General features: G+C 49.8%; 1 protein-coding gene across 1 annotated transcript in view; it reads right to left on the reverse strand.

Moving 5' to 3' along the window:
• ZC3H3 (zinc finger CCCH-type containing 3) overlaps positions 1-26,720 on the reverse strand; it is a 157,061-nt gene that overhangs the window by 89,631 nt on the left and 40,710 nt on the right. The window contains exon 4 of the mRNA XM_075827927.1: positions 14,876-15,026. Coding sequence (XP_075684042.1) covers positions 14,876-15,026 — 151 coding nt within the window. The remainder of the gene's footprint in view (positions 1-14,875; positions 15,027-26,720) is intronic.

Below are 26,720 nucleotides of genomic sequence, written 5' to 3' on the forward strand. Positions count from 1 at the left end.
TCTTTAGGACACGTCTCGAGGACGGCGCGGTCTCTAGAACGCAGAGTATCCGGTGTTAGCACTTGAACTGATCTCTACATCGCAGTTATGAGTAAACAAGGACGGCGGCAGGGCTGTCACATCGGCTGGCGGCAGGTGTACTCGTGTGTGCCCATAAGTGTGTGAACATTCTGTCAGGCTGCCGTCCCGTGCCCGGCTATTAGGGAACTCAATTAATAATAGGATGTGGCGGCCGGGCGTAGCGCACATAGCAGGGACTCACTAATGACGTCTCACTTACATCCTGAAGGACAATGAGTACTCCGTGTGCAGAATAAGTGACATGTGTGGAGAGACCGAGGACCTGAACATCGACTTCTGCTGACACACGGGGAGAAAGCGTCATCGCCAAAGAGGCAAGACCTCCGCAGGTATCTTCTTATACTCCAGCCACATTCAAAGCTGCATCCACAGTGCTGGCTATAGCCACGTAGGATTCTTCACCTACAGTATCTCTCATATAAGAGAAGCCTCTATGCAGACATTGAAGTCAACAACAACACCACAGTGTGCAGTGAGCTCCCCCTAGTGGCGACTGCCGGTAACCAGGAGTTTATCATGTAACTGTCTATGCAGTGGATTTGGAGCTGTGTACCAGGATAACAGAACTCCGAACTTTATAAAGATTTGTTAAGAAATAAAAGGCGGAGATTCCCTTTAAGGCTAGAGTTACATGGAGACGTGATATGCCTTTGTTTATTTAGAGGTTTCCATAGTAACGCGGTCACATTATTACGTCACACTATAATGGTTAGTATTGCATACAGGTTTCCATGACAACCACGCAAAATCTTCATTCACTTGATCAATTCACTGTGCTACAAAAGGCAGCGCCGTACCAAAGTAACGGAGGTCGGAATACACAGCGCGGCTCCACAACTTGTCTTTTTTTTACAGCGATTTGTTGACATGTTTTTTTCATGTTTTTTTTTTAGAAAGATGAAATAACCGCGAGCATTTTTTGGCGGCAAAAAAAATTAGTCTCCCATTGATTTCAATGGGGTTTTTGAGGCGGAAAACACCAAGATAAGGCGTGTCGCTTCTTTTTCCCCACGAGCGTTTCTTTTTGCTCGCTGTAAAAAAAACGCCTCCACCTCCCATTGAAATCAATGGGAGTCAATTTCGGCCGTTTTTTCCCGCCATGTGAACAGGGCCTAAACATTTGACATAAATAACTCCAGCCATCGCCTTTAAGACATTTGTCGCCCTTTACGAGCAGGCGTAGATTAATATCACCAGTTTACTCCATTTTCACTGTGTTTACTTTAAAGGGGTTCTCCGCTTTTGACAATCCCTACTCGAAAGAAAAGTCCCCGACAATAAGATGATCACAAAGTGTCTCCCAGCCGAAACCGCCAGCGATCAGATTAGTGGCAGTCAGTGTTCAGTTTCGCTGCAGCGCCCCCACAGGAGAAATGAAGTATATCTAACATAAATTATAGTAAATCTGTTAACTCCTCACATCCTGATGATGTTGAGGGTTGTAGTTGGCACGGTGATCCAGGAGCTGATCCCCGCGCTTGTGTCGGAGGCGAGCTTCAGCAGACGCGCCTAGTGTACGGTGCGTCTGCCATTCAGGAAACATTTATTTTTTTACTTACGTTACACATAGCGGAAGCGGGGCAAGACGGTAAATTCATGTCGCCATTTACAAATTCCAGGGTGAATTTTTGACCATGGATCGCCATCTAGAGCGCTGCAAGCGGACAGGGGTCACATCGCCTCTACTGCAGTCTGCCTGACACGTCGCATGGATCATCTAATCTCTTAATCTGCACAGCCGAGCGCTTCAGGTTTTCCATTTAGCGAATGAGATAAGTCAAGGTTTAAACCCAGAGGCTGAAAACTTATACAGACCCAATACTTCTCACAGCTGAGGGTTTGTTACAATTGTATCCAGTCTAGACCTTCCTCTGTGCGCTCAACAAATCAGCGGCTCAAATCTCTCTTCTGTCCTTATAGTTTGTTACATTGTATCTGCAGTGATACATTGTAACAGTCTAGATTCCCGGACAGAGGAGCGTTTTATGCTGCTAATGACCGCAGCTCCAGAACTACTTGTAACCATAGGCGGCCATTTTGAAAGCTATGGAGAGCGGTCCTCTGTCACCCGGTCACCCACCTGCCTACAAGTTAGAACAATCATTTCCCTCCACCCCCTGCCTGTCAATCTTCCTTATGTTTCTCCTATGGTCATCTTAATTACCCGGCTCCTAATCATGGTGGTAGAGGAACGTCCACATGACAGCCCACACGCATTATTTTAAGCTGGCAAAGCAAATACCTCCTGTTAGGGTTTTCACTGAAAGTAAACAGCCATGAGACATAAATGAAGACAGCAGCATGTTTATAGAGGTGCAGCTCTACTTATCACATGACTTATATCCCGCAACTCTTCAGCTCCAGCGATTCCGTGATGAGCGGCCCCTTTAAGGACATTTCCTCCTGCAGTAAAGCGCTGCTCGCACGAGGCAGGATCCAGGTTATTTGCACCTTGCTGTAATTATCACCTCTGCTCTTGTACCTCGCCCATGATAATTCAATTAGTCAGATTAAGGTCACATCCAGAGCAGACAGAAGTGAACGGGGGGGGGGCACCTGGTATATCAGATAATTGCAGACGCTCCATGAGTCGCGCTCGGGGACGGGTATAAGCCGACCTATTATGAGGGCCGGTCACACGGGGGCCACCCACACCCTGGACGCAGCACTGGAGAGCGGATTCATACATGTTCTAGCGTTTCATGAAATTATAAAACATTCGGGAACTTTCTTGAATATACCCCTTGTATACCCACGGTCCTCTCCACACCAGCGCGTGCGATATTCATGCATATGAACGTCCGTGTTGCGTCCATGTGTCTATTTTTCCTCCTGGTCTCACTTTTTTTTCTGCAATTCTTTAGCACCCGATCCGTGAAAAATGAAAAGCACTTGGATGTCGTCCGTGTTTTTCACCCATAGACAATAATTGGCGCGTCTGGTCTGCAAAAACGGACCAGGTCAGGACACGTTCCATTGAAAAGACATGAGATGTGTGAATAGCCCCAGTGACTTGTATGGGTCAGTGCTGTCCATTGTTAAAATGGACGAGAAACGCATTAATGTGAATAAGGCCTAATACAGTTGTGTGGACAATCACCGGATTCCAGACTGACGCATTTTACCTGCACGGATACGGTCAGCCGCGGGTCGCCACGAGCCGCCAGCGTTCTACTCTGCTTGTGCTGCGCGGTTACAGCCGCAGGATTGGGGCGCGGTGTGTGAGGTCACTGAATCTGGACTGTAAAAAGGGAACCTCTTCAGCGTTGCAGCGCTTGGTTATCAGCCCTGTTGGCGACTCTCCTGGCGTTTTTCCCGCGGTCCCCTGTGTTGGACCCGGCTTTCATCGGGACTTCGCTTGGTTCTGATTTATCCGTGTACGGACCCCTGGCCTGACCCTGACCTTCCCTCCTAAATCTGATAACTGGACCTGCCCACCGGTTACCGGTCTGTTTCTGTTTGACGCCAAAATGGTTCACGCTCGCCTTCTGCAGCCGACCGTCCGCTGGGGACTATCCTGGGAACTGCAACTTGGAAATCACTGGCAAAGTCCATAACTGCTTGTGGGGGTTAAAGGGGTTGTCCGGGCACGGGGTGGTTTTTCATTCTGATGACCTATTCACTGGAAGATTCTGCTCCCCAGGATAGCCTGCCCCGACTCAATAACAGTCCCAGTCATTCTTTATTCCTGCCGGCTGCCAAACTACTTCTGTGCTGTGCGCAACTCCTCCAACTAATCTGCATGGTGCCACTGAAGTCTACTGAGCCTAAATCCTAAAAGAATCCTGAATGTGTGAACACGGCCTTATGCTTATCACAGCTCAGGGTTTGCTACATTATATCCAGTCTAGACAATCCTAAGGATTCCAGTCTGATAAGTCACCTGAGCGGATACATTGTAACAACTATCAAGACAGGAGGAGATTCCGGCTATTGGTGCACTCCTGTTAGTCAAAAATCGACAGATTACCAGGTTGTGGACTAACGGACTTTATTAGAATGACACGTAAATAGTTATATTCCGGACGCCATGACAGGACCCGAAACGCGCAGTTCACGGAGGAAAAACCTCCCAATGGTCTGAACTGCAGTAATAGCGAGAACCGGAGGAAAACTCTCAACGGCGCTACAGGAAGACAGGGGTTGTAATTACTGCTACTGAACCGTCATCCGATGTAAAGGGGGCAAATACTTTTGCATTGGTGTGAATAACGCCGTAATGGTTCCTAATCTGGATTATGTCCTTCCTCAGATTATCTTGGTCTAATATTACAGAGGTGTGTAAAGAGCAGGAACAGTCCACGCCACATCTGAAGGGGGTGAATACTTCTGCACTATATAAAACCTATTCAAATAATTTTACTGTCTACACATTCTCCAGCACAAATCCTCTAATCCAGCATCTGATAATCCAGAAAACATCTGGGACCTTATTCCATCTGTAAAACAATGTCGCTGGGCACGTCAGGTCACGCGGGCGATGGCAGCGCGTGAATTCTCTGGTTACAGTAAGAGGGTCCAGCTGCCTGCGGATGGCAGAAATAATATCTGTGGAGAACTGGAAGGAGATGCAAATTGGCCGTGAAATGCGCCCTAAATTGGCGTGACGGGATTGTGCGCACTGAGAGCCGGCCGGTGACACGGCTGCAGCTGCGCGTCGCACAATGCCCGGCTTCATTCTGGAACAGATGTTACATCCTCGCCGCTGCGCTCCGACTAAACTGCGCCGCGAGGAGAGGAAGAAAACATGGCAGCGCAGGTCCGGAGGGAACCGCGCCGAATCCACAAGGATGTGCACATTACTCGCTGTATTACACTGGGGGTCATCGGTCTGATCCCACCGTCCAGAGCGTGCTGGGCCGACAGAACCCGACCCACGGACCACAGTAGACACTGAACCCGTGACGGCTCAGAACAACACAATCACGTTACGTCAGACAATTGCGCAATGGCGTCCAAAGTTGCGCACCAGAGGGGGAAAAAAAAAGCTGTAAGACTGCATATAACACACAGCTTTGCTGCGGTATTTGAAATAGGAAAAATACTCCATTCACAACCAGAGCTGCATTTAAAGGAGATTTCCATCACTGTGCTGCTGAAAAAGACAGCCAGTGGCCAGGAGCCCCCAATCCCAGGGGCCTAGCAGTCGGACCCCCACCAATCAGAAAGTGATGGCATACCCCTTTAAGATTCTACTGGCTTTGTCGGCCGTTTGATCTAAACTCTGACAACATGAAGCCGTCTGAATTGTGACTGCAGCTCTGGATGTGACTAGAGGTACACAAAACCTGTACATAATACAACGAAAGCTTATTAAATGTTCTGGATTACTGGACGGCCATGAAAAAGGAAATGTCAAATCTGCCTGTAAAGATGGCGGCCCCCCAGAGAATGTACCCGAGGCCGCTGCCTGGTTCTAATGAACGACTCTCCTCTCAGCCGCTGGTTCCCAGATTATCTTCTAGTTTTGTGATGAAAATAATTGCCGGATTAGCAGAGTGTCTGCAATTTTAGGGTTAAAGGAGTTTAAAGATTTTTACGGGCCGCCTGATAATCCAGAATATATGATAATCTGACACCGATCAGTAGGTTCCTCTACTCTGGGCTCCTGTTCTATATGAAGGTCCTCCAGCCTTACAAGTGAGCGATAAAGACTTTTTATGGGTCGTCTGATACTCCAGAACATTTGATAATCTGGCAACTATCAGAAAAGCTCCCGTATTCTGGGCTCCTACTCTATATGAAGGTCCTCCACTCTTACAAGTAAACTATATAGATTTTCCATGGGACGTCTGATAATCCAGAATATCTGATAATCCGGCACCTACCAGTAAATTTGCAGTATTTACAAAGTTATTTAATTTAATGTTGCAAAAATATTTCTGAGGAGTAAAATTCTCTCTTTAATAAATGTTGGAGACTTTGTAGCGGTGAGGCGGCGTCGTGGCGGTGGAGCGCCGGCATCTGACAGGCCGGGGAAGCGGCTGACACTCTCGAGGAGATTAACATGTTTCCTTTTTTTCTTTTCCCCTGATAAAGACAGGGAGCATTGTCTGGAACCCCAGAAGCTGACGCTCACAGAGGGGGGATTAGTGGGGACAGATGTCAGGGGCGGCTGTGAGACAATGTGAGGTTCTGCAGATTAGAGCGCGGAGGGAGCGCGGAAGGAGCGCTGAGGACGGCGGCCTCTTATGTGGCAGATCTTCAGCATTCAGCTTTAATGAGATGTCATCTTCTCCGGAGCGGCTTAAACCTTCCCATCCAGCCGAGATTATTAGACAGCAAATTACCCCACCGGCTCGGAGGAAGCCCCTGACAGGGGGAGGAGGCGCGGGACTCACAGAACACTTTCATGTCACCAGCGGATTTAGTGAAAGCGAGAACATTACAAGAAAGTCAACGCCTCGCAGGAGACAAAAAACATCGCCACCACCGCCTCGCTGCGTACAACAAAAATCATCAACGTCCTAATAATGATGGAGCGGGGAGAGGGGCCAATAACACGTGACCCCGCAACGAGGCCGCGTTCTCACATAGCGACCGAGGCCGGTAACATGTGACCCCACAACGAGGCCGCGTTCTCACATAGCGACTGAGGCCGGGAACACATGACCCCATAACGAGGCCGTGTTCTCACATAGCGACCGAGGCCGGTAACACGTGACCCCGCAACGAGGCCGCTTTCTCACATAGCGACTGAGGCCGGTAACATGTGACCCCATAACGAGGCCGCTTTCTCACATAGCGACTGAGGCCGGTAACATGTGACCCCACAACGAGGCCGCGTTCTCACATAGCGACTGAGGCCGGTAACACGTGACCCCGCAACGAGGCCGCTTTCTCACATAGCGACTGAGGCCGGTAACACGTGACCCCGCAACGAGGCCGCTTTCTCACATAGCGACTGAGGCCGGTAACATGTGACCCCATAACGAGGCCGCTTTCTCACATAGCGACTGAGGCCGGTAACATGTGACCCCACAACGAGGCCGCGTTCTCACACAGCGACTGAGGCCGGTAACACGTGACCCCGCAACGAGGCCGTGTTCTCACATAGCGACCGAGGCCGGTAACACGTGACCCCGCAACGAGGCCGCGTTCTCACACAGCGACCGAGGCCGGTAACACGTGACCCCATAACGAGGCCGCGTTCTCACATAGCGACCGAGGCCGGTAACACGTGACCCCATAACGAGGCCGCGTTCTCACACAGCGACTGAGGCCGGTAACACATGACCCCATAACGAGGCCGCGTTCTCACATAGCGACTGAGGCCGGTAACACGTGACCTCGCAACGAGGCCGCGTTCTCACACATGGGGTGCTGCCGGCCGCGTGGGGGTGTGGCCGGCCTCGTGGGGTTGTGGCCGGCCTCGTGGGGGTGTGGCCGGCCTCGTGGGGGTGTGGCCGGCCTCGTGGGGGTGTGGCCGGCCTCGTGGTGGTGTGGCCGGCCTCGTGGGGGTGTGGCCAGCCTCGTGGGGGTGTGGCCAGCCTCGTGGGGGTGTGGCCAGCCTCGTGGGGGTGTGGCCAGCCTCGTGGGGGTGTGGCCAGCCTCGTGGGGGTGTGGCCAGCCTCGTGGGGGTGTTCCAGGTATGCAGTGGTTGGGTACCAAAAGTGCTCCAAGGAAGGAACAACCAGTGACCAGAGACAAAGTCACAAGTGCACAAGTCTCATCGATGTGCGGGGGAGGGGAGGCTAGCTCTTCTGGTCCGATCCCACAAAAGATCTACTGTGCCACAATTTACTGATAAAGTTACTTCTGACTATGACAAAAAGATGTCAGAGCACGCAGAGCATCGCAGCCTGGTGTAAATGGGGCCGCGTAGTCACAGACCGGTCAGAGCGCCCGTGCCGACCCCCGTCCACCACCGAAAGTGCCAACAATGATCACGTGATCATCAGAACTGCTGCAATGGAAGAAGGCGCCGAGTCTGGTGAATCACGTGTTACATCATGTGGACGGCCGGGCGCGTCACTCACCTGGAGAAGAGATGTCACCAGGATGCATTATGGGAAGAAGACAAGCTGGCGGGGGCAGGGTGATGATCTGGACAAAGTTCTGCTGGGAAATCTTAGGATAGGTCATTGATGTCAGATCAATAGGGGGTCCGACTCCAAGGACCTCCACCGATCAGCTGACTGAAGGGGTTGCAGCGTTAGTCACCGCGTCCTATTCAGTTTGCAGGCGCAGCGCCGGACACATCGCAGCAGCGGTGCCTGGGACTGCAGATCCGGTCCCATTTAAGGGCTACAGATGTGCACGGCGCGGTGCCTGGTAAACACGGACGAGGCCGCGGTGACCAGCGAAGCGACCCCTCCAGTGAGCTGATCAGTGGGGGTGCTGGGAGTCGGACCCCCACTGATCTGATCCTAGGCCACAATATAAAATGTCTGGAGAACCCGTTAAAAGCATCTGCTGCTGCGACTACAATATTAGGCAGGGGGTGGTAATGTTATGGCTGATGAGTGTATATTCTCCATGTCACCCCATCAGAGATGGCCGAGGAGGGAAAGGACTGAGGACATGTTGTTGAGCAGGGGTGGAGTTGCCCTTTAATGATATGGATATCCAATGATTCATGTAGCGGGGGGATAACCCTCATCAGATCCCGTGTGTCTGGTGATGAACGGTTGAACGCGATGTCCAGATGTGAGGCGGTTATGAATCCCTTCCAGAGTCGTAAATTCAGCGTGATTTAATCCGCCTGTCCCCTTATCATATTATGTCAGCGTTCCCGGGACCAAAACCTCATATCAAACGTGGTGAAGTGTGAGTAATGGAATCCAGCGTCGCTGTGTGGAGGGACCCGGGGGCCACGCTCACCCGAGGACAGGGCAGGACTTGTGGGGTGGGGAGGGGGTGCAGGGTGTGAAGTGGACGGGATCTGGTTTCTGGACATCTACACTTTGGGTGACGACGATGAGGGTTTCACAGCTTTTCCCGGAGCTGCTGACATAAATTCCAGCTGCTGAGAGCACATGGGCAGTGACAGAGACAAGAGTGGACACACTGTGACGAAGGCTGCAGCTGTGAGCCATGACAGGGACGAGCGTGGACACACTGTGACGAAGGCTGCAGCCATGGACAATGACAGGGACAAGCGTGGACACACTGTGACAAAGGCTACAGCCATGGACAATGACAGAGATGAGTGTGGACACACTGTGGCAAAGGCTGCAGCTGTGAGAAATGACAGGGACGAGTGTGGACACATTGTGACAGAGGCCGCAGCCATGGACAATGACCAGGATGAGCGTGGACACACTGTGACAAAGGCCGCAGAGGTGAGCCATGACAGGGACGATCGTGAACACATTGTGACGGAGGCCGCTGCCATGGACCATAATAGAGACGAGCATGGACACAGTGTGACAGAGGCCGCAACCATGGACAATGACAGGGACAAGCGTGGACACATTGTGACGGAGACCACAGCCATGAGCCATGAGCCATAACAGGGACGAGCGTGGACACAGTGTGACGGAGGCTACAGCCATGGACAATGACAGGGACGAGCGGTGGACACATTGTGACGGAGGCCACTGCCATGGACAATGACAGGGACAAGAATGGACACATTGTGACGGAGGCCACTGCCATGGACAATGACAGGGACAAGAATGGACACATTGTGACGGAGGCCACAGCCATGAGCCATAACAGGGACGAGCGTCGACACAGTGTGACGGAGGCTACAGCCAAGGACAATGACAGGGACGAGCGTGGACACATTGTGACGGAGGCCACAGCCGTAATCCATGACAGTGACGAGTGTGGACACACGGATGGAGGCTGCAGCCATGGGCAATGACAGGGAGGAGAGGGGACACACTGTGACGGAGGCTGCAGCCATGGACCGGGCAATCTGCGCACATTCCTGCTACTGTATAAAATATCCCGTCGTTCTGACCCAGAACCATGGAAATGTTGGGAGTATCATCCCCGCTGTTGTTCTCTGGTGTCAGGTTTTCAGCGGTTTTCGCGATATCTTGCTCCCCTAGTCCGGTAACAGATGCTGCGCGACAACAAGAAATGTCTGCCACTACAGCGCTCACAGGGATGCCAACCACATCTCCACGTGCCGCGAATGACAGATAAAACTAAACGGATACGCACAGTCTTTATATTCCCGCTGTCCTATTGCGCTGCCTGTGTCAGTCCTCACTGTAATTTTGGAATTCTATTCATGGACCAGGAGGCTCAGGATGAACAGTGCTACAGGTCAGGAGCCTGAGAAAGCTGGGTGAGGATATGAGTAGTAAAACAATCCTACAGCTGAGGAGTAAAACCTTCCTGCGCCAATGTACAGCGCGCACGTAGCGGCCATTACTCTGAAGACCGCGTGGCAGCGGGACCCAGGCCGGGAGCGGGGAGGCGGCAGGGGCGTCCATAAATCTTCCGCTTGTTCACAATGATCTGGGACTCTTATTAAGTAAATTAATTTAAGTTAATTTCACTTGATCATGACCGGCGATGGCGCTGATTTACGGAGGGGGAAATTGCATTAGGAAAGGCCGCGGCCACCAGATAGCAGAGCGCAGGAAAATTACATCCACTTAGCCCCGAGAATTAATATGGAAATAGCAGGTGTAAATTTAACCTTATCCACAGAGCGAAAATGATCTTCATAAATTGGCGTGAACGGCTCCCGAGCCGCTGATAAATCTATTCAAAACAAAAATATTACGGAAAAAAACGCAGTAAAATTCATTTCAAATATACGGTCGTCTATTTCCTGTAATGGGAAGGGGAGGGGGAGGGGAAGGAGATTTGTCAGGCTTGAAGGGAAAGGACGCGGGGAGGCCGAGCGGTGACCGGGGCGAGAATACAAGTAGCCCGCTCCCGAGGCGCAGCGCACCCCAAACCTCCGACACGGGAACAGAAGCGATGAATATCTTCACCTCTCACCAGGTGTCACCCTAAACGGGCGAGGACATGAACCCCATACATAACGGCCCAGGGACACAAGAAGCGACAGAGGAACACGGACTGTAGGTCCTCATATCCTCCGGCCCCTGACCGCCACACCCCCCACATGACCCGTGTTCTGGTGCCATTTTGTGCACGCGGAGGTTTAACGACCTGAACTTCAGCATTTGTTGGGCAACCAAAATCTTTTTCGCTAGGGCTGTTTTTTTATACTTTTATTAATTTCTTTTTTTAAGGCACTAAAACCGTGTTGGAATCAGCGCAAGAAAACGTCCGGAATCGTCCCCCATTGATCTCAAAGGGAGGCAGAGACGTTTTTTGGCGTTATGTAGCTCTATGGGAGCTGTATATATCTGTATGTAGTGAGCTCCACCTAGTGGTGACTGCAGGTAGCTGGAATGTTATGTAACTCTTTGGGAGCTGTATATATCTGTATGTAGTGAGCTCCCCCTAGTGGTGACTGCAGAATGTTATCATGTAACTCTATGGGAGCTGTATATATCTGTATGTAGTGAGCTCCCCCTAGTGGTGACTGCAGAATGTTATCATGTAACTCTATGGTAGCTGTATATATCTGTATGTAGTGAGCTCCCCCTAGTGGTGACTGCAGCAGGTAGCTGGAATGTTATGTAACTCTATGATATGGGTATTGTAGCTGTGTGCAGGGAAAGCTGCCACCCCAAGATAAATAATACAAATATGGCGGATAGTAACCTTTCTATTTGGCAGAGCTCTCAGTGGGGGTTGGGGAACATTTTGAGCTTTGCTATGGGGCACTCAGACTTTGGTGTCTGCCCCTGATACAGTTGCTGGGATTATATTGTGGCCTCCTCAGTAGACCGCCCTTTGAGTCATCTTCAGCCCCTTCAAGGAAGTTTTCAACAATCCGGACCCTAGAAATTCTCCATTAAGAAGGCATTTGGGAGCGTCCTGTGCTGGACTATGGGAACGGGCAGTGTATCAGGTGGAAGCCCCCTTTATATACTCCTTAGTGATGGAGGACAGCAGCGGGACGTGGACATGTGTTTGTTTGAGGTTGCGGCGACTCCTCCAGTAACCTTCCCTTGATAAACACTTCACACCCCCAATATTATTATCGGCAATATAAGATGAGACGAGGAGTGAGGAGGGGGCAATGCCACCGGCACATGTCAGAGGGCACAGCTGCTCCGGTGCTAGAGAGATGCTATGTTCAGTATGGGCACAGGGCACCGAGAAGTCATAGCCGTCTATTCAGAGGACAGGGTGACCTCACTACATCCCGATCATCCCCGGACGCCTCGTCTAGCAAATAAAACTGATCACTGCAGAATGTCAATGAATGGAAAGTCTTGCTAAGTCCCTGTTCACACAGGTTTTTTTTTCAGGCAGAAAAATCTGCCTCAAAAATCCTTCAGGAATTTTGAGACAGATTTTGACCTGCCTGCACTTTCTTTGCCGCGTTTTTTGCGGTGTTTTTCAGTCGCATATTCTGCCTCCCATTGATGTCAATGGGAAAGACGGAAGAGAATGGCGTTTTTATTTCCCGACCCCCTGAGCGTTTTTTTCCGCTCATGGAACTAAAACGCCTCCGCCTCTTGAAATCAATGGGAGGCGATTTCAGACAGTTTTTTGGCGCAGTTTCCGACGGTATCCGTGTCAAAAAAACTCAGTGTAAACTAGTCCTAACACACTTGACGGGCTTGTTACAATGTATCAGTGTAGAAAATTCTCTGTCAACTATACCCAGCAGCAGCACAGATCTCTATCCTGTCCTGGACTCTTACCTACACTGAAACATAGTAACAAGCCCTTCAGCTGTGACGAGTATAAAAGAAAGAATGTTTCTTCATCCTCCGTGTAAACAACGAATGTTTCCATTCACCAACAGCAAGCAGAGATCTTGAAACGGTGAGCATTTTATACATAGAGTCTGTCGGCCCTATGAAGAGCATGCTGTATACGGTGTTTTGTGATGAGATGCAGCTATCCAGTAGCCTTGTTACTTAAGACTCAATACTTCTCACAGCTGAGGGTTTGTTACAATGATATCCAGTAGTCCAGACAATGCTCTGAGCTTCACACATCAACAGCACATCTCTCCTGCCCTGATAGTTTGTTACAATGTCTTAGTTTCGGGGAAAAGTACCAGCATGGAGTCCATTAGTTTCGGGGAAAAGTACCAGCATGGAGTCCAGGCTATTTAGACCACAGAGTATAGATTGGATGCATTGTAGCAAATCATCAGCTGTGAGAAGCATTAATTCTCCCCTCCCCCCCGCACACAGAAGACGCCCAGGTACATATCGGACTATTCACCCCGATCATTCCTAACATCTGTGGGGGTCTCGGCTTCAGACACGCGGCAATAAGTCAGAAGTTTGGTTCTAAAAGTGGAGTTCCCCTTTAAGAAGAACTGTGAGAAATCGGAGTATTATTAACAGACACGGAGTCCCCAAGAACGGGAGATGAGAAATGTGCGCAGGATAAAGGACAAAACTCCGCACGCAACATCTCCGTCCCCGGGAGCGGGAGGGACATTCTGGAGTCGCACAAGACGTGTCAAAATGTCCAGCTGCTAATGTGTGAGAAAAACAAGTTCAGAACAGTCACCGAGCGACAAACGGCTCCTGTTCTGGACGCCGCGAGCCCCTGCCGGAGACCGGGGACCCCCAAGTGTAACTCACTGGGGACAACCAACACCAAGTGGGACTAGGGATATTGGTGGAAAGTATTGGTGGAGTGGGTCATCAGTCCCGTCCCCCCCACACCGCTGACATCATCACTTGTCAGGTACAGGGGACAGCAGCGGCAGCGCAGCCATCACATAGCGTCAGCGTCAGACTCCGTTCCATCAGAGCAACCAGTTGAGCGGTCAATGAACTAGCGGTGTCAGCGGTGTGGGGGGGGGGGGGTGAAACGGAGACCGACTGAATGGGCCGTGGCATGAATGACATTTATCACTATCCTGCGCTGCGGTCTCCGTCAGCCCCATAGATAATGAGCGGCCGCGTACACGCCGGACCACCGACCCATCCTCTTCACTGCGGTCGTGTAGTGAGGACGAAGGGGGGGACCTCTGTTCTAGTGATCAGTGGGACCCCCAACAATCAGACGTTCATCACTTATCCGGTGAATATTTCATAAATGTCCTTTTGTTGGAAACCCCTGTAGAAACCAGTGTCAGGCGGCTGCTGCCAAGCCGAAAATCAGAAGTAGAGACGCACACAAATCAGAATACACCGGGAATATTGTGTACAGTTTGGACTGACAATGTGAGGGGGAGGGGCTGTGCAGTGCGGATGATAATGTGGGGGGCTGTGCAGTGCGGATGATATCGGGGGGCTGTGCAGTGCGGATGATATCGGGGGGCTGTGCAGTGCGGATGATATCGGGGGGCTGTGCAGTGCGGATGATATCGGGGGGCTGTGCAGTGCGGAGGATATCGGGGGCTGTGCAGTGCGGATGATATCGGGGGGCTGTGCAGTGCGGATGATATTGGGGGGCTATGTGTGGATGATATTGGGGGGCTGTTATGTGTGGATGATATTGGGGGGCTGTGCAGTGCGGATGATATTGGGGGCTGTGCAGTGCGGATGATATTGGGGGGCTGTGCAGTGCGGATGATATTGGGGGGCTGTTATGTGTGGATGATATTGGGGGGCTGTGCAGTGCGGATGATATTGGGGGGCTGTGCAGTGCGGATGATATTGGGGGGCTGTGCAGTGCGGATGATATTGGGGGGCTGTGCAGTGCGGATGATATTGGGGGGCTGTGCAGTGCGGATGATATTGGGGGCTGTGCAGTGCGGAGGATATTGGGGGGCTGTTATGTGCGGATGATAACACTTCAGGGACACTATTGCTATACAGCAGTCTGGACTCACCGTGTCCTCCAGTTCAGTGATGCGCTGAGGGTAGATGAAGGTGATGTCATCAGGGGAGGAGTTCCGCTTCTTTTCACAATCCTGTATCGGGTTTTTATCACCCGGTTGGAGGATGAACTTTTCATAGAGGAGGAGGAGGAAGAGGAGGAGGCTGCAGAAAGAGAAAAGGAGGGACATCAGATCCTGTGTAATCCCTACTGTTCTGGGATCCTTGAAGTCAACGCTTCACCTTTTGAACTACATATTAGAGCACTATATAAATAGCAACTACCTAATATGTTATTATATTTCCCACGAGCAATGACAGACACAGTGCCCCCATAACAGCGATGACAGCCATAGTACCCCCATAACAGCGATAGCAGCCATAGTAGCCCCATAACAGCGATAGCAGCCATAGTAGCCCCATAACAGCGATAGCAGTCATAGTACCCCCATAACAGCGATAGCAGCCATAGTACCCCCATAACAGCGATAGCAGCCATAGTACCCCCATAACAGCGATAGCAGTCATAGTACCCCCATAACAGCGATAGCAGCCATAGTACCCCCATAACAGCGATAGCAGTCATAGTACCCCCATAACAGCGATAGCAGCCATAGTACCCCCATAACAGGGATAGCAGCCATAGTACCCCCATAACAGTGATAGCAGCCATAGTACCTCCATAACAGCCATAGTACCTCCATAATAGCAATGGAAGCCCCAGAAGCCAAATAAGACTGCCTGGCAGAGACAATAGGTGCCAGGGCAGGCGGCTCTGTTGGCACCTGTGTTATGATAAAGAGACAAGGTCACTGGGGGGGTGGGAAACAGATCAAACATATCCACCATGGATGATGCCAGTGTGAACAGAGCCTGAAGCTACGACACAGTCTGGATTTCTGGATACGACTTTGGATTTTGGGTGGAGTTCTGTGTCAAATACAGAATCTCTCATTGTCGTTGGTGCAGAAGTAAGAACGACTCCATCACCTGGTCAGGGATCGATTATAAAGTATATGGATGAATTTTTACCCCAGAACACAGTCTCCGTGTTACTCTAAAGAGGTTCAAAATTATGTTTGCATTTTTTTTTCTTTTAAACATCTATTCATCATGGTCAGCACTTTGTTTTTCTGATACAGAGCTCCAAATCTCCTTTATAGACAGTTACATATTAACATTCTACTGTCTGCAACCACCACTAGGGGGAGCTAACTACATACAGATATATACAGCTCCCATAGAGTTACATGATAACATTCTGCTGCCTGCAGTCACCACTAGGGGGAGCTCACTACATACAGATATATATAGCTCCCATAGTGTTACATGATAACATCCTGCAGCCACCACAAGGGGGAGCTCACTACATATAGATATATACAGCTCCCATAGAGTTACATGATAACATTCTGCTCCCTGCAGTCACCACTAGTGGGAGCTCACTACATACAGATATATACAGCTCCCGTAGAGTTACATGATAACATTCCGCTGCCTGCAGCCACCACTAGGGGGAGCTCACTACATACAGATATATACAGCTCCCGTAGAGTTACATGATAACATTCCGCTGCCTGCAGCCACCACTAGGGGGAGCTCACTACATACAGATATATACAGCTCCCGTAGAGTTACATGATAACATTCCGCTGCCTGCAGTCACCACTAGAGGGAGCTAACTATGGGAGCTGTATATACCTGTATGTAATGAGCTCCCCCTAGTGGTGGCTGCAGGCAGCAGAATGTTATCATGTAACTCTATGGGAGCTGTATATATCTGTATGTAGTGAGCTCCCCTAGTGGTGGCTGTAGGCAGCAGAATTTTATCATGTAGCTCTATGGGAGCTGTATATATCTGTATGTAGAGTTACATGAGAACATTCTCACTACCTGCAGCCACCACTAGGGGAGCTTACTATACATAAAACTCAATAGCACAGTATAAAGTGAGCTCCCCCTAGTGGTGGTTGCAGGCACACAGGATTTTTGACATTTATAACTTGGCTAACAGGAGGATTTGAAGTTCTGGATTCTGGAGCTCCAACCTCTATAAAGATATATTATGAAATTAAAATGTTATAAAAAAATAATAATGGAGATTCACTATAAGGTGTCCGTGTTTTGTCTGTCAGAGTGGTCACTGGGGAATTTCTTGTCATACTGCGGGGGTTAATTTGCTCGTTCGTCTTCCGGAAGAGCGAGCAAACTCCGCACAGAACTTGGTTGTATCCACAGACAATTATTCTGACACATGCGTCCTTTGCGTGGATGTCCCTGTGGACTGTCGGATGTGTGTGGCCCCCCCTGCTGGAGACCGGAGGAGGCATCATTGTGTGATATCATGTCTCCCCTGTGAGCAGCGGCTTTTCTATGGACACGACCCCCTCACACCTGACACTTGCTTTATATAGAAGTTCCTCATTATCAGTTGGGCTCCGGATATTTATACAGCGCTATGTGTCTTTATTGCAGCGGCCGATTACTTTCTGGCACACGGTCCCGGGGCCTATTTCAGTCTTCACACTTCCTGGTGCATCTCAAGTTTGTGGCTCCTTTATTGATAACATTGATCAGTTAGCCAGATGGGGGCGCTACAGTGCAGGCTGCTGCGGTCCTCTCTTGGTATAACATGGTTGCTGCATTCACAAATAACTACAGTTGCGGGATGTAATGCAAAAGTCCTGGCGCCCCTCTCCATCCTGCACATCGTGAAATGATCTCACGACGTGTTAGAGTTCTTTATTTTATGTAGCTTACATTGCGCCAACGTATTCCACAGCGCTGTAAAGATCGTCTCTAGTCAAAATCAGTGGAAAAAAGGTCTCCGAATAGCGACCAGGGGGTTCAGACATGTAGGTTCTTAGTCATTAAAATTATCTCACACAACAAGGGCAAAAGTATGTGCCCCCTCTAATAAGAGCGTTTTACCATTTCAGCTGCGCCCATTGCCGTTCGGTGTATAAAATCCGGCACCCAGCCCGAATATCTCCATAATCAATCATAAGAAGTAGAATGGGTCATACTGAAGAGACAGTCCGCCTGGTCCTCGGAGGTTCCTTCTCTCTTATTGGAACAGTGTAGACGTTCAGCACTGCTCAACCGTGACATGGCGGCCGCACAAGAGCTTAGGACTGAGCGCAGAAACGGAGAGGGTGCAATGCCCACTGCCAACATCCAAGCCAAAGAGAAGCAAAATCAGCACAAGTATTGGGGGTATCCATAGCACACAAGCCTGAGATCGTAAACCTCAATGCCAAGTGGCAGCTGAAGGAGTGTAAAGCCGTCACCACCACTGGGACTCTTGTTCTCCGGATGGTGGAGTCTGGTTTGTGTAGTGTCAGGAGAACACAGTGCAACCTTCCAGGGAGGGGGGGATTTAGTAACCAATAAGTCTCTATTATTACCCCATCCCTTGGTTTGTTGACCCCGCCGGTTGCACGATGCTCACAGGACGTGGTACCAGATACTCCCTCCCCTGTATTCGACTTAGAGATAGTCAGGGACAGATATATAGTGCACCCCGCACCATCTAGCGCGCCCTACGGATTGTCATTATCGTTCTCTCCGGGGTCATGCTTTCTACAGACATGGAGACGACTGCTCTCCGGTTGATTTGGCAGGAGGTCAGAGGTCGCCGCTAACAACTAATTGGTCCAATTAAATAAGTGAAGGGAGATGAATGTGGGATTTAAGAAGAATATATTTCCGTCTGGTCTGTGCCCATCCTATAGTATTGGAGACTCCATGATCCAGATCTGTAGAAGGCGGATATACACCTTCGATAGCGGTCGACCGATTCCTCCCGATCTCCCGATACCGGCCGAGCCTGCAGGTGCTCATAATGTGGAGAGGGGAATAAATGGCTGCCAGGCACACCTGGAAACCGCTTATCTGAAGAAGGGATCAGCCTACTGAAATGCAACCGCCCGATCCTGCTTAGCCCAGACATCGGCCGTCGTGGAGAATCAGAACTAGAATATACATTAGATAATCGTCGGGTTCGGCCAACCTACAGTGTATGAGCCCCATATAAAGGGGTTGTCCAGGAATCTACATTTAATCCCCTATTCACAGGAGAGGTGAGAATTGTCTGTTCGCCGGGGGCCCCACCGATCGCAAGAATAGGGGTCCCCAACTCACCGCTCCGCCACGATGCACGACCGCAGTGAGGAGGGGTATGAATAAAGCGGTGGTCGAGCATGCGCGGTGCCATCCTAACCGAAGTCTGTGGGAATGATGGAAACCGTCGTGTAAAGTGCTCGAACGCCGCTCCTTTCAAGCTCCTCCTTACTGTGGGGGGTGCAGTGAGGAATAACGGGGGGGTTACTGACCCCTAATCTGCGGACCACTTGGGGCCCCAGCGATCAGACCATATAAATTGTTGATTCTGGGACAACCCCTCTAAGATTCGGGTAACGAGAGGAAACGTCATTACATCCGATACGTTGTTTTACGGACTACGTATCTGGTCTGTGACCGCGCGGTGATACGGTGCGCGGTGTCCATGCGACTATGTGACCATTTATTTACATTGTGCGCTGACATTAGCCGGATACTGCGACCGTCTGGGAGAACTCTCCGTGAAGCGACCACGCGAGGACAACGCCAGCGACTTATCAGTCCAGCGCTGGATTCTCACATTATCCGGAACACAAACTCAGCCGCATAAATGTCTCCCCGGGGCCGGCGCCGCGCTGGGCAGGGGCCGATGATCAGTGTCCTGTCTCTGATAAACGCTGCGTCGCTCCCGGGGGCTCCAACGCTGGAAACTTCACATAAATACATGTTCCTATAGGAGAATAATAAATCACATCTCCTCGTCACTGCGAGAAATACAGGACGACAGGAGCGCGGCGCGGACTCCTCATACAATGCAGAGTGCGGGGGTCAGACGACAGGAGCGCGGCGCGGACTCCTCATACAATGCAGAGTGCGGGGGTCAGACGACAGGAGCGCGGCGCGGACTCCTCATACAATGCAGAGTGCGGGGGTCAGACGACAGGAGCGCGGCGCGGACTCCTCATACAATGCAGTGTGCGGGGGTCAGACGACAGGAGCGCGGCGCGGACTCCTCATACAACGCAGTGTGCGGTGGTTAGTTGACAGGAGCGCGGCACGGACTCCTCATACAACGCAGAGTGCGGTGGTCAGTCGACAGGAGCGCGGCACGGACTCCTCATACAACGCAGAGTGCGGTGGTTAGTCGGCAGGAGCGCGGCGCGGACTCCTCATACAATGCAGTGTGCGGTGGTTAGTCGACAGGAGCGCGGCGCGGACTCCTCATACAATGCAGAGTGCGGGGGTCAGACGGCAGGAGCGCGGCGCGGACTCCTCATACAATGCAGAGTGCGGGGGTCAGACGGCAGGAGCGCGGCGCGGACTCCTCATACAATGCAGAGTGCGGGGGTCAGACGACAGGAGCGCGGCGCGGACTCCTCATACAACGCAGTGTGCGGGGGTCAGACGACAGGAGCGCAGCGCAGACTCCTCATACAACGCAGTGTGCGGGGGTCAGACGACAGGAGCACAGCGCGGACTCCTCATACAATGCAGTGTGCGGGGGTCAGACAACAGGACGCACTAGCGATCGTATATGCTCAATATTATATATACGGTATATTACTGTACTCCGGCATCAATTGGACTTGACCGGTGCTGGATTATAAAATATTCTGGATTATCAGAGAATTTCTTTATCACGTCTCTCATGGTCATCGGCTCTAGTTTCTGTGAAATTTCACATTATATCTCAGGATGCCGGAAAAAAGGAATTCACAAAGGAGAAAAAGATGTATTCCCCGTATAGTGCAAACATATTACACAGCAAGGGAGGGATGGATGGATGGATGATAGATGATAGATGATAGATAGATAGATAGGAGATAGATAGATAGATAGGATATGAGATAGATAGATAGATAGATAGATAGATAGATAGATAGATAGATAGATAGATAGATAGATAGATAGATAGATAGATAGATAGATAGATAGATAGATAGATAGATAGATAGATAGATAGATAGATAGATAGATAGATAGATAGATATGAGATAGATAGATAGATAGATAGATAGATAGATGATAGATAGATAGATAGATAGATAGATAGATAGATAGATAGATAGATAGATAGATAGATAGATAGATAGATAGATAGATATGAGATAGATATATGGTAGATAGATAGATAGATAGATAGATAGATAGATAGGATAGACTATTTTTTGGCCACAGTTAGGCCTCATGCACACGACCGTAGCCCGACCGTAGCCGTGTGCACGGCCGTGATTTTCGGGTCGGCCGGCTGCGGACTGTCAGCGGACTGTCAGCCGCAAGCCGCCCGCACATGCACATGGCCGCGGCCATTGTTTTCAATGAGCCCGGACCGCAACTCCGGACCGTAATAAGACATGGCCGTACTTTCTGCGGTCCGGGCTCCCGGGCCGTGCACGGACCGCAAAAACTACGGTCGTGTGCACGGCCCCATAGAAAAGAATGGGGCCGCAATTCTCCCGTGGATTTTCGGGGGAATTGCGGACGCAAAAACACGGTCGTGTGCATGAGGCCTTAGACTCCCCTGTAAGTTAGGAGTCCCCCTTCTTTCTCGGTGCCTTGTCCCCGGTGTCCCGCTCCCTGTGATTGGCAGCGCGCTTCTTTTCATTTTGTCCCCGTACACTGCACTGAATAAAGGAGCAAATTCATCTTTGACAAACATTTACCGATTATCAAATCACAATGGCGGCGCGCAGACAGGGGCAATAAGTCACTTTAAGCAGTCGTCCGGATTGCCGCGTGACACGTCTGGGTAGCCTGGCGATGACTAATAGCCGCTGTCAAAGCCGGGAGTACTCGGGGCTTCCTGAGGCCTGTTCTCAGCTACCTGGTGTTTAATGACAATACAGCCGGTCGCACGAGGGGCCCGCGGCCGCCCGCCGCGCTGACTGTCACAGGCCTATTAGAGGGAAGATTGAGATCCTACTCCTTCTAAACTCACTCAACCAACGCGAGCCACTACTGGATTTTATAATTATTCTACAAGGACCATCCATCCCGACTGTGGCGACTAGCGAGGCCGGAACCAACACGTGCGCGGAGTGTCATCGTACAGGAAGCGTAATCAGACCTTATATACTCCTGTCATCCAAGCCCGGGGGCGATGTTAACCCCTTGACTGAACGGCGTATTTTAGGACTTAAAGGGCCAGTGACGGTCTCATTAATACAGTGGACTAAGCACATCAGCAGCACAAACCTCTCTTGTTCTGGTTGTTTGCTACAATGTATCAGTGCAGGTAAAATGTATCAGTCTGAAGTCCAGGCTGTTTTATTCATATTTCCTAGACTGAATACAATTGTACCAAATGAATAGATGTAAATATAAAACATAAATGTTCCCATTCACTGACAGCCAGCAGAGATCTTGAAAACAGCGAGGAACTGAAAAAAGTAGATCAGAAATTTACGGAACTTTTTACTTATTTTCTAATAAAACTTTATTTACATAAAACCTGGAAAAAAAGTAGTAAGTTTCACCCTCTGAGTAATTAGAAGGAAGTTCATGTTTTAGGACCACCCTCTGCCCGATGAGGAGGGAGGGGCATATGTGGGGCAAACCCCTGACTGGCACTTCGGCAGGCTATATACGATTGTGCCCACTACTCTGGTAGAACATCACACGGACGCCATAAGTCATGGGCAAGAACGTTCAAGAAGAAGGGGCATTTGTATCTCGCTGCCGTAGTCATCAGACCCCTGACTGGCACGCCGGGTCACAGGTTTCCTCTAAGGGTCTGTACACACGGCCGTAAACCCCCCGAAAAATGGCTAAAAATACTGAAGCTGAACGCCTCCAAACATCTGCTCATTGATTTCAATAGGAAAAATGGCGTTTCGTTCCAGCGGGGCGTTTATTTATGCGGCCGATTGTAAAAACAGCGCGTGAAAAAAAACACGTGTCACTTCTGGAGCCGTTTTTCATTGTCTCAATAGAAAAACAGCTCCAAAAACGGCCGTAAAAACATATAAAAAAACACGATGCATAAAAAACGGCTGAAAATCAGAGGCGGTTTTCCCTAGAAAAGCTCAGTATTTTACAGCCGTTTTTCGTTTGCCGTGTGAACATCGCCTTAGAATCACAAATAATTTACAGACCTCTTCTTCATCTCTGTTTTTCAAGAGTAAATTCAGCGGGTACCCACTAAACAGCACCCCTATACTGACGTTCCGGGGAAGCGTCCGCCTGTGGTGGTGCAGTAGGAAGGCGCCCCCTATTGGTACCGATTGGATGTACATTTAATTGGTTATGCAGTTTACAAAACTCACGTCTAACTTGCTTATAAAAGGTAATCCAGAATATTAGGGGGGGGGGAATAAAGGGGGTCTCGTCTTAACATTACACGGACAGCCCATTCATGTCCATAGGAACCATGTAATGCTTAATTTCTCCTCTGGTGGCGCTGCAGGGAAGTTGACCACTTGCTGTTCCCCACAGATCACAGGGCGTCAGTGACGATCAGTAATCAGCTTGTGGGGGAACCCTTCTGATAAAGAGTCTGTCCCAGGCAGAGCACCCCCATTAATGGGCTGCCTCCACCATAGACCCTTATGGCTCACGCAGGCGGAATCTCCTATTCACTTCAATGGAAACTGACCGAGGAATGGGGACGTTGTCATCGCTGGTAGGGTCCCAACGCCCCTGTAGTAATAGATTGTAGACTAGTTTGGTATTTGGGAGGCTTTACTTTAATTGGTCTATATTTAGGGTCACGTGATGAAGCGGTGACCCTTCCATGTGGCAGGAGCGTCCGTCATTTAGATGATGAGCTCCGCGGGGCAGACTGTTCTCTTCAGCGACGACGAATGATTTATATGCGGATGTAAACCAGCCCCCCCCTCATGTATTTACCTAACGAGCGGCGGATTGTAGCGCGAGGGCTCCAAATGACGACTACAATGTTAAGCGAGATCCGTGTCCCTATATAATAATCCTACCGGGATGAAAGGATCGCAGTTTCCTGCGCCTGTAGAACAAACGAGACGACGAGCAGTCACTCCTGCCAGCGATGAGCGTCTCATTAAGACATTGCGTGCTGACAGTACGCCGCCGCCGCCGCATCTCATCGTGGGTACTCGGCAATTACCGCGTAATGTCAACGTGTTGGAGGCGACAAACTGGGGGAGGGAAGAAACTTACGAGTTTGACAAGTAATTCGGAGTCTGGCTTGGCAGCGTTTCATACATTTTTCTTTCGCCCTCGCCGGCGGTCAGGTAATAAATCTTCGTATTGACAGCCCGGCGGGGTGTTTATGGAGTCTGAGCGGAGAGAGGTGCCTGAACCCGCCGGGAAGGAAGCAGAAATGGATGTTCTTGATGGACGAGGTTTCTGATGTTGACGGATGGAAGTGAAGTTTCTTCTTTACAGCAGGAGAAGGAATATGAAAACGGGGGGCCGGGAGCGACCTCAGGAAACCGCGACAGACCGGGCGACGGATTAATACGGAATTGTGAGACGGGGCCAGACATAGTGATGGAGGGTCCGGCACCCGCAGCTCAGGTCACGCTTTATTATGGTGGATGCCTCTTTGGGCACCCCTCTCCAGGGTGGCCCCCCGGTATTAGCCAAAGCCGAGTGTTCTTGCTATAGACTGATCACAGGAGGTCCTAGCAGAAACCTACAGCAATTGGCAAACCCCAGGGGTCCTGCTTAAAGGGGTACTCCAGATTTCGCAAATAAAGCCTATTCTTTGTAGGATGAAAAGTTACACCATTTTCCAATAAACTTTTTGTATCAATTCCTCATGATTTTTCAAGAACTCTGCTTGCGGTCATTCAATGGGAACCAGGAAGCGACTACGTACACTTTTTGCCACCAATTTTCTTGTATTACTCCAATGCATGTGTTTCCATGGTAACAGACAACAAAACAAACCCTGTGTAGTCTGATCCTTTAGTCATATTGTCTTCCATCTGCCCCTTTCTTCTTGTTACCAAATTTAGGGTTATCAGGCCTTAGTCACATGGTCGTGTCCGGTCAGTGAAATAAGGAACGTATGTCGGGCGCGTTTCCCGGACCGGGAGCCGTACTCCTAGCATCATAGTCATACAGCCGACATACAGTCCGTATCTCACGGACCGAACACGGGAGCCTGACTGCAGGATCAGACTACACAGGGTTTGTTGTCTGTTGCCATGGAGACACAGCTCTATATAGAAGCCGTAGACACAAACCTATACAACATCTTTCGCAAAGTAGATTCTCTTTTTATTTTATGTGCATTGGAACAGAAACGAATCCCCTAATTCCAGTTACGCCTCTGGTATAATTATATTATTTAATATTGTTGTGGTTAACGGATTATTACAAAGGTTTCCTCCAAGATTGTGAAATCCATACAAACACTAAAAAGTGAGTGTGCCGTACTGAATGTGGGCTGTCATGTGGGAGCGCTCCCTGACAGAGTACTAAGTCTGCTGGTGCGCGTGTACATACTGGGTGACCGGGTGACAGAAGACAGCCCTCTGTGGTCTCCAACATGTCCGACAATAGTCACAACGTCCCGTACACCACAAGCCGGTGTGTAGCATAAACTTCTGCTCCAATAGAGAGGACAGACCTTCCTGAACACATGGAAGAAGTTTTATTATTTGGACTGAGAGATGCTCAAAGGGGCGTCCTGGTTAAAAAAAAATATATAAGAAAAGTTCTGCAACTCTCTACTACACTTTGCGTTGCACTTCTTAACCATTTTCAAGATCTCTATTTTCTTTTAGTGAATAGAAACATGAACTAAAAATCTTTCAGGATTTGTTAGAATCGCACCCAGTCTATACAATCCTCTGTGAGCTAAATCCATCAGCAGCAAAAAATGTCCCTTCTGTCCTGAGTTCGCTACAATGTATCAGTGCAGACAAAATGTATCAGTCTGAAGTCCATTGTTTCGAGGATTGTCTAAACTGGACACGATTATAACAAACTCCAGCGTTGAGAAGTAGAAGGTCTGTGCAGGATCTCACCATCTAAATGTAATCAAGAATAACTCCATTCACTGACCGCAAGTAGAGATCTTAAAAAAAATTATGATACATTGAAACGCAAAGTATACTAGAAAGTTACAGAACTTTTTATTACACAATTAAAAGGGATATTCCCATCTCAGTCAGGTATGGCAAGTCTATAGGTTAGGCCATAAAATGTCTGATGGGTGCGAGTGCTGCTTCTGCAACCCCCACCTATGTGGAAAATGGGGGGGGGGGGGTCGGCTATTTCCGTAACTCCTATAGTAGTAAACGGAGAACGCTGCACGGCCACCTTTCCATCCCCTATACAGTCATTCTCAGTAGCGGTTACATTGGGACCAGTGTCCTCCGGTGTCGGGGGCTGAGGAGCGCGGTGCCCCCCGGTGTTCTCCACTCTGTATGATAATGAGCTGAGCAGCATTTTATTAGGGTGGTAAATTTCCCTAAGAACAACAGGGATGATTAGCGGACTGGGGCTTGATGGCTATAAATGTGTCACGCTATTAACGTTGCTTTGCCAGTTATATGAACAGTAAAACAGAATGAGCCTCCGCGCTCGGGGTAATTACATCTTCTATAACCACTTGTGAATAAAAGAAGAGCGACGGCCGCCGGGGGCACGGGACCCTCCTGTAGCCGAGCTCTCCGGGACATACAGGATCCAGTTGCATTTCATGACTCTCGGTGCCGACCTCTCTAGGAATCATTAGATTAACCCTTTCACTTCCCAGACAATGTTCCCACGTTAGACAAAACACAAATAAAACAAAATGATAAAATAAAAAACACATATATATATATATATATACACATATATACACACACACATACATACATA

This window comes from Rhinoderma darwinii, chromosome 5 (assembly GCF_050947455.1).
Source record: "Rhinoderma darwinii isolate aRhiDar2 chromosome 5, aRhiDar2.hap1, whole genome shotgun sequence".
In the NCBI taxonomy this organism is placed as follows: Eukaryota; Metazoa; Chordata; class Amphibia; order Anura; family Rhinodermatidae; genus Rhinoderma; species Rhinoderma darwinii.